Source organism: Gopherus flavomarginatus, chromosome 11 (genome assembly GCF_025201925.1).
Source record: "Gopherus flavomarginatus isolate rGopFla2 chromosome 11, rGopFla2.mat.asm, whole genome shotgun sequence".
Lineage (NCBI taxonomy): Eukaryota > Metazoa > Chordata > Testudines > Testudinidae > Gopherus > Gopherus flavomarginatus.
This window is the reverse complement of record NC_066627.1, coordinates 49,859,062-49,874,631: the sequence shown is the minus strand read 5'-3', so window position 1 is coordinate 49,874,631 and position 15,570 is coordinate 49,859,062. Positions and strand designations below refer to the sequence as shown.

At 50.3% G+C, this 15,570-nt stretch overlaps 1 protein-coding gene across 4 annotated transcripts in view; it reads left to right on the top strand.

Moving 5' to 3' along the window:
- SNPH (syntaphilin) overlaps positions 1-15,570 on the top strand; it is a 40,378-nt gene that overhangs the window by 9,495 nt on the left and 15,313 nt on the right. For all 4 annotated transcript variants that reach the window (XM_050918306.1, XM_050918305.1, XM_050918302.1 and 1 more), the window contains exon 3: positions 14,552-14,645. In XM_050918306.1, the coding sequence (XP_050774263.1) occupies positions 14,599-14,645 (47 nt within the window). In that variant the 5' untranslated portion in view covers positions 14,552-14,598. The remainder of the gene's footprint in view (positions 1-14,551; positions 14,646-15,570) is intronic.

Below are 15,570 nucleotides of genomic sequence, written 5' to 3'. Positions count from 1 at the left end.
GAACTTAGGCAGCTCAAACAAGTGAGTCCAGTGCCCAGGCCCTGACAGTGGCCTCAGCTTTGGATTTGTCAGCAGAAAGTGAAGGAAAGCCTGGAGAAATTTGCCTGAGAAATAAACTTGCCCAATCAGAGCATGCCCTGGGCCCTGAGGGTTAATCCCCATTTCTAAACTCTTGTTGCTGTTTAACCTTCACGATGTAAGTCTGGAGGTTCCATTATCCAGAGAAATGCCCGGGTCTGTTTTTGACTCTTGCTAAGTTCTGGGGCAATGAGTGCCACCAGCTGATTGTGTTGCACAGATCAGGCGTTTCCTTTAATGAATGTTAAATGTGCTTCCTTCCCATCTGTCATGGTACAATTCCCCACTCTGAATCTTAGCGTCCAAAAGACGGGGTACCAGCATGAATTCCTCTAAGCTCAATTACCAGCTTAGTACCCGTAGCGCTGCCACCGACCAGGAATTCCAGTGCCTGGTACACTGTGGTCCCTCCAAAACCTTGCCCGGGGACCCCCAAGACCCAGTCCCTCTGGATCCCAACACAAGGAAAGTAAACACTTTCCCTCACCATTGCCTCTCCCAGGCTTCCCCTCCCTGGGTTACCCTGGAAGATCACTGTGATTCAAACTCCTTGAATCTTGAAACAGAGAGGAAAATTCACCTTCCCCCCTCCTTCTCTCTCCCCCTCCCAGACTCTCCCTGAGAGAGACAGTAATCCTAACACAGAGAGAAATTAACCTTTCTCTCCCCCTTCCCTCCTTTCTCCCCACCAATTCCCTGGTGAATCCAGACCCTGTCCCCTGGGGTCTCACCAGAATAAAAAAACAATCAGGTTCTTAAACAAGAAAAGCTTTTAATTAAAGAAAGAAAAAATAGTAAAAATTATCTTTGTAAATTTAAAAAAAATGGAATAGGTACAGGGTCTTTCAGCTATAGATACTGGGAATACCCTCCCAGCCTAAGTATACAGGTACAAATTAAAAACTTTTCAGCCAAATACACATTTGAACTCCTTCCAACCAAATACACGTTTGCAAAATAAGAAAACAACCATAAGCCTAACTCGCCTTATCTACCTAGTACTCACTAGTCTGAACTTATGAGAGCCTGTATCGGAGAGATTGGAGAGAAACCTGGTTGCACATCTGGTCACTCTGAGCCCCCAGAGTGAACAACAACCAAAACTAACAGCACACACACAAACTTCCCTCCCTCAAGATTTGAAAGTATCCTGTCCCCTGATTGGTCCTCTGGTCAGGTGACAGCCAGGCTCACTGAACTTGTTAACCCTTTACAGTCAAAGAGATATAAAGTACTTTTGTGCTATTAACTTTTCGTATCTGTTTATGACACCATCGGTTTGAATATTCCGCCCCTCTTCCTTTCATCATCTTATCAACAGAAGTTCTGATCTGCCTTCTCTAGGCCATTCTTTATTGTGTCTTCAGTTCCAGCACATTGGAACCAAGGACTCTCTCCCATCATTCCAAGCCCTAATAAAAACCAGTAACATCAAAATAAAGAACTAACTAATTAAACGACGATGAATTTTGGACTGGGGAGTGATCTGTTCTGACTTGTGTCCCTTCTTGTTCATTAGGTAAATGGTTTTATGGTGAGATCCTTACTCAGTCTGGCTCCTTGGCGCTCCATAGAAAGGCCCTAAAGCCTCATGTGTGGGTGGAAGGCTGCCACCCAACTAATGCCTTGCAAGCCCTGGTGTGGGAGGTGTGCCCTGGCCAGGGCTGCAGTTTGCAGCACTGCAGAGTTTCTGAACAAGGCTGAAGTCTATAGCAGAGCCCTGGGAGGCTGCCACACCTAAGGCCCCAGGACTGTCTACGTTACACCAGGGGCCTGTCCAGCCCCAAGGCTGCCCAGGTTTAAACGGATACAACAATGTCTTAATGTAATTTTAGCCTTCCCTCCACCTGTGCAGCCATTTCTGTGCTGTACCTCTTAGAACCACAGCAGAGAATTTCAGCCTGGATCTTTTCTCTCTTTGTTCATTTGCATGTTCTTCCGTGTCATTCTCGTTGCCCATTTCAAAACCTTCTATATTTCTGTTAGATCCTCTTTGAGAAGCGGTGTCCAGAGCAGAGCATTCGAGGTCAGGGCATAGCACTGATTTATAAAATGCCGTAATATGGCTCTCCATCCCATTCCTTTTTCATTCTAACACTTGGTTGTCTTTTGTGACTCCTGCCTCATACGGAGCACAGAGGTCTCCTCCGAGCCGTCCACAATTATAGAAACTCTTTTTGTGAAGTTATAGCTAATTTAGAACCCAGTATGAGGCTCAGAGAGGATCTCTTTTGAGACTGGAATGACAGTGTCCTTAGCCCTCCCAGAGACAATGTGCTATTTTGCTGTTACATGACGTACTGGAGAATCTGCTCTGCTGGATTTTGGAAGCCTACGTCAAAGTATGGAAGTGTGTGGTTTGATTCCCCACTGGAAGTCTTACACTGGTACGGGGGGCTGAATCCTAAGGCTTCGGTACATACGGCTATCATGCACCAGACTAGAGAGCTTGGAATGACTGAGCCAGTTCTTGCTGTCTGACAGTGACCACAGTAACCAGGTGAAAAATTGAATCAAAATAAACCTCAGCCAGTGCTCTGACTGTTCCTGTTTAATTCAATCAAATCTCCATTTTTAAACGGCAAGGAAGCTGGGCTAGGATTCCAGTCTGCCATACCAGAGTCCCACACAATCTGAGGGACTTGCTGCATAACTTACGTCCAGCTTTCTTGGGAGTCTGTGGGGTAGAATGATCTGAGGATGGGGAGGAGTCTGCTAATATGAATTCCATAGAAATTGTGAAAGTCTCTCTCTGAGTTGGCAACTGGCAGACCCTCCCACTGCCATCTGGAATGAGATCACCCTAGACTACTTAGGGAGTCTCAGGACGTTGCCAACACCTGCCAGCAAGCTGGGATTACAAACATAGTCTAAAGGCTTCTTCAGAAAACCCGGGTCCTCGCCTGGTGTCGATGGTCTCATGTCGCAGGCCTCCCTGCACACGAGACTGGGCACATTCTGGCTATGCTGTATTCCAGCAGTTCTCAAACAGTGGCCTGGGACCCTAACTGGGTTGCAGCCCCATTTTAATGGAGTTGCCTGGGCTGGTATTAAACTTGCTGGGGCCTGGGCCTGAAAACCCGAGAGCTTCAGTCCTGGGTGGCAGGGCCCAGTGCCTCCTGCCTAGGGCTTAAGCCCTTGGGCTTTGCCCCCCTCCCTGAGCAGTGGGGCTCAGGCTTTGGCTTTAGCCCCCCCACCTAGGGCAGCTCGGCTTGGGTGGGCTCCCCATCCTGGGGTCACATAGTAATTTTTGTTGTCAGAAGCGGGTCGTGCCTCCGGTGCAATGAAGTTTGAGAACCCCTGATCTACTCTGTATGTCTGTAGTGTGGTGACTTCCGAACATTACTGCGGAATGAAGCGCTTTCCGCGGGTGTAGACCGTGACTGATGTGCCCAGGTTAAGGAAGGACTTAAACTGTACTTGACATTTTAGACTCCTGCTGGTGGCCACCATGCTCCTGAGTAATGGCATCACTTGCAGCATTGGCTGTGTGTGGACGCTACGCCAGAGATTACTAAGCCAGTTCCAAGCCTCATGAGCAAAGGACAGTCACTGTTTAATATAACTGAGAAGCATTCTCTTTTCAGGTCCATTTCAGTTTATACGTGGTGAGATGTTCATGAGTTTCCAGAATGATCTGCTGCATTAAACAGCAGCTACTTCTGGCACAAGTGAAAGGATAAGAGCCGTCAGATACTCTCTTGGTGACTAACCTGCAGTGGGTTGTTATGTTGCCAATGACTCGCAGCCACACAATGATCGAACCATTCTACCCGTGTGGTTTTAGTCTTGTGTACTGCCGCACTGAGTCCAGGGGCCACGCTCACTGGGGTACAGTGCTGCTCCCTCCACGTGTGCTTCATACATCTTCATTCTTAATCCTTCCCCACAAATAGTCACGTTCAACCCAAACCAAGACTGTCCTCCTAATTCCATAGGCAGTGGGCTGTGTGAGAGACAGGCAAATTGAGTTGTTTCTCTGGTAGTTTGAATAAGTAATTCATGGCAAACAAAGGAGATGCTGGTGGAGAGTTTGTACTGCAGAGGCTCTGCTGTGTTCATGCATTTGTCCTGTGTACAGAACACTGCTGCATGTAACAGTCACCACCACCAATTGTCTGCGTGGTTTGAACCTGAGGCTTCGGCACCAGAACACAGACTCTAGCACTTGAGCAAAAGGAGCAACTCTGTTAGGTGGCTGGAATAGTAGTTTGTTGTTTACGTGGACCAGTCACTAGAAGAGGATGTGACACGCTTAGCTCATACGTTACACTTAGAACTGACAGCTTCTCTCAGTTTTGACGCTTTTCTGCTGTTTGCCTGCTGGAAATGGAGCCTGATTGTACCAGAGCAAATTCCAAATAGTACTTTATAGCATCATAGAAATGTAGGACTGGAAGGGACCTTGAGAGGTCATCTAGTCCAGTCCCCTGCACTCAAGGCAGGACTACGTAATAACTAGACCATTCCTGACAGATGTTTGTCTAACCTGTTCATAAACACAACTGTGGTGGTCTTACAGTTTAGTAGGGGGCCTATGCAAAATAACTTGGGGGAGGGCCATCCAATACCCTCTACATAACTATCATCCCTACAGGAGCTGGCTGCCCCCGGCTGACTGTAATCCCCTCAGGTCGTGACATCCCTGCCCATCTCCATTTTCATATACTCCCACACCAACCTGTCTGAAGCGCTGTTGCTCCTCGCTCTTGGGACTGGCCGTGCAAGTTTCCACATGTGGGTCCGGTGGCTGCAGTTGGGAAATTTTGCATTCTTCTGCATTCCCTGGCATCTCTGCCAAGCAGGACCAAGGGCAGGGACTTGGAGTGAGACTCTGGCTGGCAATTCAGAACCGTGTGTGGTATGGGACCCCATATGACTGCACAGATAGCAGAGAGCCCCTGCAGCCAAGTGTCCATGGACTTGGGTGGACTATCCCACTGGCTTTCTGAATAGCACTGTGGGCTCATGGCTTAATAATATTTTGGAGGTTGGGGGATATGAACCCACTGACTTTTCCACCTGGTGCTGGAACACATCAGCCCGATGGTAGTGTAGGGGATGCTGTGTGTTGTCTATCTGCAGCAGCGTCAGATGCTCTCCGATCCGTTAAACCCCATCCCAGTTGCCGTGATAACCCTTTCAGCTGGGTTACAGCAACCTAGAGGCCAACATGGATTTTTGTGGGGTGCTGGTAGCTGCTGCCTTGAGGAAGAGGAGGACTGGGGGGCTGGCAGGGCGCTGGATTTCAATGACAGCTAAGCTGCCTTAGTCCAGGGGCCATGGCTGAAGGCAGGGTGTCCTTTCTCCAGTAAATGCGATAAACAGGAAGTGGGGGAGCTGGGGCTTGGCAGTTTGGACATGAAAGGTGAAATTTATGAAATCCCAGTTGTAGGGTAGAAAAGGGTTAATCGGGCCCTATAACAGAGTCGAAGGGTCAATCCCCTCCCCAGACAGCTTGTTTTAGGGCAAATGGTGACTTGTAGGATAACACCCGGAGCAATGAAGAAAGAAAAAATTATTTCCAGCTCTATTTTAGGACTCTTGTTACAACATTCCACGGGGCCTTATTCCATCTGATACTAAACCCCAGATAGCCCCACTTTGTGATTCTTGTGCTAGATGCATCTTCTGGGGATGTCGGGGTATTCAGGTGCCAGCAGAGTCACTCCACTTTGGAAAACGTGCTTCTGGACACTAGCTTTGTTCACCAGGTCTGATAGTAAGTGGCCTGTGAACAGAGGAGGGCCAGGTTTTCAAAATCTGCATTTTCATATCCATTTGGCATGCAACTGTGTGCTGCACTCGCAGGCCCCATTTCAGAAGTTGTGCTCACAGCTTAGGCGTTTTAATGAATGTTAAAAGCTTTTCAAACTCTGCTATAATCTCTCCTTCCCTTCTGACTGAACAGGCTGATGACGAATGACATAAAGAGATGAGGATCGGTTCACTTACAAACTGATGGAATTCTCTCAAGTCTGCCGTGTTCCTTCTGTTAGGCTTTGTCTGTGCTGCAAAGCTAGGCCGGCATAGCCCCATGGTGTAGATGCAGCCGTACGCGCACAGAAAGAGTTGTTGTTCTTCGAGTGATGGCTCATGTCCATTCCAATAGGTGTGTGCGCGCTGCGTGCACAGTCATCGGAAGTTTTTACCCTAGCGGTACCGGTCGGGTCAGCTGTGGAGCCCTCGGTGTATATAGGCCCCTGCCGACCCACTGCCTGCTCAGCTCCTTCCTACCGCCAGAGACAGTCATTGGAACAACTGGTCTCTTGCTTTAGCAAGTGCTTCCTAGTGGTTTTCCCTGTACATAGTTGTTATCCTTCATCTTAGTTTGTTAGTTAGTTCGTTAGTACATTTAAGTTGGGGGATTCCACCCTCCAATATTTTTCCCCATCACCGGGGCATGCGGTGGCTCCAGTGGTTCAAGCCGTGCGGTAGGTGTGGTAGGCCTATGCCCAGAGGGGATCCACACACCGCTAGTCTGAAGTGCCTGGGAGAGGGTCATTGGCAAGAAAAGTGCACAGTCTGCAGAGGCTTCAAGCCCAGAACTGAGAGGGAGAGAGACTATCACCTCACACTCCTCTGGGTGGAGTCCGATCTCCGGCTTAAGAGTTGGCACCGGCAGCCTCAGTGCACAGTGCACCAGCCTTGGCACTGAGTAAGGACTCGCATAAGGAGCCTCAGCACCGTTCCCCTGTGCGGAAGGCCGGCTCATTGGTGTGGCACCGATCACAATCCCCGGTGCCACATAAGAAGAAGAAGGTGGAGCAGGGCTGCTCCCCTGCTAAGAAGAGCGGACAGGACTCCTGCATGGTGTGTCCCACGTTGGGACACCAGAAGGCTGGTCCGTCATTCCCGGCACCATCGACTCCAGCCTCCAGGGGGGTCTGTCGAGTCCAGTGTTGGTGAACTCTCCGATCCGGGAAGTGTTGGAGGAGGACTGGACCTATTGGAATGGACATGAGCAACACATCTTGAAGAACAACAGTTACCAAAGGTGAGTAACTGTCTTTTCTGCTGGTGTGGGACTCTTTTTTTGGCATAGATGTGTCAACACTGCGGGTTTGTTGGCACTGCTGTGTTGGGCAGGGGGGTGTTTTGTTTTGGTTTTTGTTCACGTTCCTGACCAAGATAGCTATGCCGATTATAGGTGTAGCCCCAGCCTTGAGTACTGCAAGGCATCCTTCCTGGTACTCATTCCCCAAATTGCTGCCAATGCTGATTGGGAGGAGGAAACTATTTCACTTGCTTTTGATCTTATTCAGGACATCACAGAATCCAACTTGCAAGCAAGAGCCACTCAAGCTGATGGGAAAGTGTGATCTTTAACAGGTTTAAATGTAACAGTCTCCTCAAGACAAATGGATGAAGTTCACACCTCGTTTGGTGCTGTGGCATCCTCGCTGCAGGTTCAGCAAGACAGTGCTGCACGAATGCATGAGTGACGCCTGTACTCTGCACCCAGAAGGACTAGAAATGCCATTGGGTAATTACGTCAGCAGGTGGACCTGACGGCTGTTGGTTTGTATTGCTCTGTCCTGACCAGCAATGCTGATCGCTCCCTTTGTTGCAATAAATGAGCCATAACCTCGCCCGCTAATTAAGAGGATAGCCAAGAGATTCAATGACGGTTCAGGGGTGCACGTTTGGCCTGGTCTGCGCTTGTTATGCCATGCAGGGCTGTGGAAAAATTTCACGCCCTGAGAGCAATGGTTAGGTCGACCTAATCGCCAGTGTAGATGCAAGAAGGTCAATGGAAGAATTCTTCGGTTGACCTAGCTACCACCTCTCAGCAAGGTGGGTTAACTACACTGATGGAAGAACCCCTTCTGTCGATGTAGGGGTGAAAGTAACTTAAAGGACTTATCGGTATTCTGGAGTTCTTAGGAGGGGCGAGGACTCAACCAGAAGAGGCGGGGCCTCTACCAGAAAAGGTGGGGCCTTTAAATCCCCAGGCGCTTTAAATCAGAATTTAAAGGGCCTGGGACCAGGGCTGGGCTTGGAGCTGGGGCTGTGGTAGCAGCAGCTGGAACCCTGGGCACTTTAAGTTACCCCCGGAGCTACCAGCTGCAGAGGCTTTAAATCACTTTAAATCACCATCATAGGGAGTTCCCAGCTGTCACTGCCACCCTGGGGCCCCAGCCTCTGGCAGAGCTTTAAAGGGCCCAGGGCTGTGCTGCAGGGAGCCTCTGGGCTTTTAAATCACTGCCAGAGCCCCGCTGCTGCTACCCCAGGGCTCCAGAAGCAGAGCTTGGGTGGCGATTTAAAGGGCCCTGGAGGGTAGCGGCAGTGGGAGCCCTGGGCCCTTTAAATTGCCGCCAGGGGAAGCTGATTGGCCCTGGTACGGCGCATCGGCTCTTGCTGATAAGCCGTACCCAGGGCGTACCAGCTTACTTTCACCTCTGGTCTACACTGTGGCTTTACAATGGCACAGATGCAGCAGCTGTGGAGTAGACGTACCCTTAGACAGAAACCAGCTTGCTACACACACTTCATTTTTCATGCATTCATTTCTATTGTCTGGATACAAAGGTTGCAATCCTGTTTCCATCTAAGTCAATTGCAAAACTCTGATTGGTTTCCATGGAGCCAAGATTTCATTCAAACTGTTGACATGAGCTTTTCTGTTACAGATGTAATCTCTGAAATGTTCCTCCCCGTTCCTTTGGTCTCTTGCTCAGATGTGACCCCACGGAGCCCATCCAGTGCTGGTTTGGTGGAGCTCTTCGTGCCTGCTCATTTTTTTGTCTCTCATGGTGTTTTTTGGATAATTGACATGATCCTGGTTTGCTTCAATGTTTTCTTTCCTCATGGCAAAGACAGCTCTGTTACTGGTACCTGCCTTACCCTGCACTGTTCATCACTGAATCTTCCACGTAATTGTTAGCAATGTCCCCCTCTCTTTTCTAGGTGATGTAAATACCCCTGACCTCACTGTTGCCTGACGCAGTGAGTGACTTCTTACTTAGATGAAGTGGCTTTTTCACCTCCCCTTTTTATGGACTGCTGCCTCACGTCTCTGCTTTGGCCTTCCCACTTTGTGCTGAAATCCTGCCCATCCTCTCCTGCCCCAGCTGCTTTTTGATCTCCCAGAAGCACCTCTCTCTCTTTCCTGCCTTTGATTACTCTTCTGCATTTTCTTGGCCATCCCCAGTGGCAGCTGGTGTATTTTATAGCTGGAGAGCGTACAGCACACGTGGGCTTTTAGTCGTTTATCTTTGAGCACTTTCCATTTCCTCTCTGTGTACTTTTCCTAATGACTAATAGACAAACAGCCGCAATAGAGTGCGTTGCCCGCCATGCTTGGGCTCATCGCCACAGCAACTATAAGACAGCTTCCATTAAAACTGCCATCAGAAATGCAAGGCATTTCCAGGGAGTATGAGCGCCGAGTGGAGTTGAGTGCCTGGGATGAAGAGGTCAGGGTAGAGATTCTTCCATGGAGGTGTATGGACTTCTACTAATGGAGCACCCCCGGAGGTATAATTCATCCACAGAGGTAACAGTGCAAAACCCTGGAGTCCATCAAAGCTTCCATGCTTCCAACGATTCTCCACAGAATAAGTATTGTGCTTCCCGTGAAGAATTTGCTTGCCCTTTATACTCCTATTAACTTTGTACCGGGTAGGCTCTACTCTCTCTTCTTGACAAAGTGCTCGGAGGCAGGGTATGCGGAACTGAGCTCTTTGCTGCCGGTATCCTCCTTACCCTTCAGATTCGACTATCTAATCTTGGGTTTGCTGATGCTGTTGTGGAAGGACTATCTCCTTACTGTAAACAAGGACCCAGATTTCCATAGTGGCAATAATTGTGCATGCAAATTGATACTTAGTGTGTTTTCACACACAGTTATGCCCTTGAGCTAGTGCCGCCGAACCAGAAAGGGAAATGGAGTGATTCGTGTCCATTGTCCAGACTGAGCAAACCAGACACGGTAACAAACTCTTGTTTGTATTAAGCCACCAGAAGCAAGGGGCTAATGAGAGGGATTTCAGGAGCACCTGGGGCAGGTTGGGGCCTACCTCCCACTGGTGACTTTGGAAATCTCCCCCTAAGACAAACCCTTCAGTCACCCACTACATAGAGCATCTCCACGTGGAAAACCATGTGACCGGAAAGGTAAGAGCAGGACAGGGAGACAATACTCTGCGACTGCCAGCTGCAAGGAGACATTTGCCCCATTAGATGGCAGAGAGGCTGCTAAGTTATTGATATTGCAGTGAACTGCTTTGTGCTAGCCGCTGTCCGGACGCACGGTAACAGACAGTCCGTGTTCCAAGGAGTTTATGGCCAGCTAGACAAGCAGAAAGGAAAGATTATTCTCCACATTTTACATATGGGGACTTGAGGCAGAGAGAGGTCAAGCAAGTTGCCACTGGGCATTCAGAGAATCTGTGGCAGAGCCAGGAGATACTGCTGGCTCTTGAGTCCCCATTCAGTGCCTTAGGCGCAAGACCGTCCTTCTTAGGGAGTTGTGGGGCTCACCCTGGAACTGAGCCAGGAACTGGCTGGCCTGAAGCTATTTGTCTAGCACATGCAGCTCTCTGCAGGCACCAGCTGGTCTTAAAACTTTTGGCAAAAGCAGCGATTTCTCGCCGCGCGGCTGCCATTCCCATTCTCCCTCTCTGTGCCCCGGCGCCGCGCTCAGAGCAGGTTATTACAGTTATCCCACAGCTCTCCTGCAGCCCCACCCAGAGCCAGTGAAATGTGGCCCACCTGCAGCCTGAAATCCTCTGCCACATGCCTGGGGCTGCTGTCTCCTGTGCTCCCTGGCAGCGCTGGAGTGACTGCTTTTCGCTCAAGCTGCAATCAGTGCACTTGGCGCTCGCTGAGCCTCTTCAGTGGCAGCGGTGAGGTTGGGGGTGCGTTTGCAAAGCCCCTGCAGCCACCCGGCTCAGGAAGGCAGACACTGGTCCTACCCGGCGGAGTGCGAAGCTCTGATCCCACGTGGTCCGTCTGCTTCCTGCCTTCACACCTGGCTGCCGCCACCCCGAGTTTCCGTTCTTGAGGTGGAGCCCGAGGACCAGGGTGAGACGGCAAATATCTCGCAAGGTTTTTGTTGTTGTTGTTCTGCACCGTCCGAATAGCGCGCTCGATGCTGTGCAGACCTAGCCGAGGACACGGTACCTAACCTGGCCCACGTCACTGAGGAGCTAGCTCAAGGGGTCAGTGCATTCATTTGGGTCTAGCTGTTGCTGGGGTTTTTGATTCTTTAACCATTTCAGCGCTGCTGGTTTGGGAGCCTTTGTGCAGATGTTGGATGCTGCGGGGGGCAGGGAGGAATGGTGCTGCAGTCAGAGGCACAAGGTGGAATTTGCCATATTTGATATGCTCAGAAAAAAGGGGTTGAGTGAGGAGAGAGAAGGCGGGAGAAGAGCTATAGAAAATGTTGGTGAGCCCTTCAACTGCCATTGGCTCCATCCCTCGTCATCCCCTCTCCCTTCCTCTCCTGCCGCCCCTCAAGGAGCATTACCCAGCCAGCACGGAGCATTTCCAATAGCCACCCTATTGATTATGAGATGACTGGCTTGATTGTTCCCATCTCACTGAGATAAGGGACGCTGGCAGAGTTTTCCAGGCGAGGTGAAACTGGTCAAGTCCTACTTAAAGCACCAAGCATGGCAGTGCAAAATTGCTGCGCGCATCTGCTGCCCTTTGTGTGTGGGGCAGAGGAGGCCTGGGTGGGGCCAAAAGGAGGAGACGCACCTTCCACCCCAGAAAGTGCATTGACGGGGGCACAGAGCAGCCATATTTCCCATAGGTTTATGGTGTGTTGGATAGTGTGAGAACAGATGAGGGCATGGAAAAGAGACACTGTATTCATAGATAAAAGGCCAAAAGAGATGGCTGTGATCATCTAGTGCAGTGGTTCTCAGCCAGGGTGCATGTCCCCCTGGGGGTACGCAGGGGCCTTCCAGGGTTACATCAGCTCAGCTAGAGATTTGCCTAGTTCTACAACAGGTGACAGAAAAAGCACTAGTGAAGTCAATATGAATGAAAATTTCATACAGACAATGGCTTGTTTATACGGCTCTCTATACTATACACTGAAATGTAAGTATAATATTTATGTTCCAATTGATTTATTTGCTAATTCTATGGTGAAAGTGAGAGAGTCAGCCATTGTTTAGTACTAGTGGCTGTGACACTTTATGTCTGGTTGCGTATGCAAGTAGTTGTTAAGGGAGGGGGAGGGATAGCTCAGTGGTTTGAGCATTGACCTGCTAAACTCAGGGTTCTGAGTTCAGTCCTTGAGGGGACGACTTAGGGATCTATAGCAAAAATCAGTACTTGGTCCTGCTAGTGAAGGCAGGGGGCTGGACTCAATGACCTTTCAAGGTCCCTTCCAGTTCTAGGAGATTGGTATATCTCCAATTATTACTATTACTAAGTGAGGTGAAACTTGGGGGTGCACGAGACAAATCAGACTCCTGAGAGGGGTACAGTTGTCTGGAAAGGTTGAGAGCCACTGATCTAGTCTGACCTCCTGTATAACACCGGCCATAGAACTTCCCTGAATTAATTCCTGTTTGAAATAGAGGAAAAGCATCCAGTCTTGAGTTGAAAATTTCCAGGGATGGAGAATCCACCACAGCATTACAGCAGTGCCTACTATAATCTAGAGCAGGGGTCACCAACCCGTTGATCGCGATCTACTGGTCAATTCTAGAGGATCTCCCAGTCGATCGCAATCTCCTGCAGTGCAGCGTGGCTGCCGCTAAGGCAGACTCCCTGCCTTCCCCAGCCCCACGCTGCTCCCGCAAGCGGCCAGCACAGCCCCATGGCCCCAGGGCAGGAGTCTCCCTCTGCACGCAGCTCCTGCCTGCAAGCACCACTCCCACAACTCCCATTGGCCGGAGAGCTGCAGGGGTGGTGCTTGCAGAGAGGGGCAGTGCTAAGGGCCATGTGCCCCCTGCACTCCGAAGGGGCACGTTAGCCCGTTTTGGGAGCGGTGTGGGGCCAGGATAGGCAGGGAGCCTGCCTGAGCCTCGCTGTACCCACCGCTGACTGAGAGCCGCCGGAGGTAAGTGCTGCTTGGCAGAAGGCTGCACTCCAACCCCTATCCCTGAGCCCCCTCCTGGAGTCAGCACCCCAAACCCTTTCCTGCACCCCAAGCCCCAGCACTGCGCCCCCTCCCAGAGCCAGCACCCCATACCCTCTCCTGCACCCCAACTCCCTGCCCCAGCCCTCATCCCCTCCTGCACCCAAACTCCCTCCTAAAGCTTGCACCCCTCATCCGCTCCTGCACCCCCAACCTCTTGCCCCAGGCTCAGCCCGGAGCCCCCTCCCACACTGCAAACCCCTCAGCCTCAGCCCAGAGCCTGCACCCCCTCCCAAACCCCAACAGTGAGGGTGGGGGAGAGTGAGCAACAGAGAGAGGGAGGGATGGAGTGAGCAGGGCGGGACTTTGGGGATGGGGTGAGGCCTCAGGGTAGATCCTGGGTGGCCCTTAGATTCAAAAAGTGATCTTGGGCATAAAAAGTTTGGAGACCACTGATCTAGAAAATAGCATCCAAGGAGAATTTAGGTGCTGACCTCGTATTTTCTAGATTTCTCTTCCCGTGCAGTTTCTTATTCCCACCCAGGGGCAGATCCAAAGGAAAGATTCCAGTTGACTTCAAGGGGCTCTAGGTCAGACCCATTATTTGCAGGAAAAAACCCGATTTTGGGTTTTTCACGAGATTCTCTGCTCATGCTGGATTGCCTGGAATCCTCCATTTCCACGTCTGGTTTCTTTGTGCTATGGATGATTTTGATTTAACTGAGGAATAAATAGTAAGAAAACATAACATCTCTTGAGGAATGCTCATGACCAGGCCCTCTGGGGCGGACAGAAGAGTGAGGTCTGGCTAAAGCCCAGAGCTGGGAGTTAGGGACCTGCCTTCTACTCCAAACTGTGCAACTGACTCACTCTTCAACCTTAGGCAAGTTGCTTCACTTCTCTGAGCCTCGGTTTCTCATCTGTAAAACAGGAGTGAAATGTGCACAGGGGGCCTGAGGTTAATGTTTGTGAAGTGTTTTGAGTTCTCTGCCTAAACGGCACAGAGCAGAGTACAGTATTAGGTGGCTGGTGGTAAAACTGAAGGAGGACGGATAATACAGAGCACAGGAATGGTTTATTTAAAAAAACCCCACATGCTGGACCAAATCTTCATGTGGTGTAAGTCAGCAGAGCTCTGCTGAAATGGGACTTGGCTCTCTGGGCAGAATGGCTTCCCCTAGGGACTGGAGAGGCTAAGCATCCGACAGTGCTTCCATTCTTGTCTGTCTGTGGTACCGTAGCACCCTACAGGCTCCAATCAGGGAGCGGGCCCCAAAGCAGTAGGTACGGGGGACACACAATGAAAAAGCTGGACCTTGCCCCAGACACTTACTAAGTATCCTCCAGTCCCCCAGTCGAGGTGCCTCTCAAGTGACGTCATCCACACTTCCAGCTCTCACTCTCTTTCCTCCTTTCTTTCTCTTTATTTAGCTGGTGTGCCGGTTATCCTCACTGCCGAGACCAGCAGTGCTATTGCTATGTCCCTGCCGACGGGAAGCAGACGGTCCTCCACTGGCTCTCGAAGGTGAATATGTCCAACCTATTATTGTAGATGACACTGGAATCCCTGCAGTGTCTTTGCCGATAAAAGATACAAACTAGAGGCCATTTTTCCTCTTCTCCCAAATGCATTAGTGCAGCAAGAGTGCAGGAGGAGATCTGAGAGCTTTCGTTTAAGAAGGGCAGCTAGCAAGGTCCTTTTCTGGACCTGGACTGGCAGCATTGTGCACAGACCAGACTCCAGGGTCGGACAATGGTTTTGGCAGCTGCCGAAGTACCTTGTGGCATGTCTTAACAACTCTTCTGCATAGCACTTGCAGAAGGGCCCGCGTTTCTGCATGCACACTTGCATTTGTCTCTCCACTGCAGTGCGTGAAGTCGGGTTTACCTCTTCAGTTCTTTTGGGCGAAAGGCAGGTGTTGATGGAGTATCCTTGTCCTCAGTCACTGATGTGGAGGTTGAGGGGTTTGCCCCTTGAAGAGACCTTCCCTTGTCTGCCGTACTCTGGGTACAGTCAGAGGCTAGGAGAGACATGCATGTTCACACCAGAGTTTGTTCATTAGAATCATAGAAGATTAGGGTTGGAAGATACCTCTGGAGGTATCTAGTCCAACCCCCTGCTCAAAGCAGGACCAATCCCAACCAAATCATCCCAGCCAGGGCTTTGTCAAGCCAGGCCTTAAAAACCTTTAAGGACGGAGATTCCACCACCTCCCTAGCTAACCCAGTCCAGTGCTTCACCACCTTCCTAGTTTCCTAATATCCAACCTAGACCTCCCGCATTGCAACATGAGACCATTACTCCTTGTTCTGTCATCTGGTACCACTGAGAACAGTCAAGTTCCATCCTCTTTGGAACCCCCCTTCAGATTCACAACATCCCCGGACAGGGGTTATTTCACTATTGATTGTGTCAATGCCTTGCTAGCGGTACCTCCAGAGTGGCCATG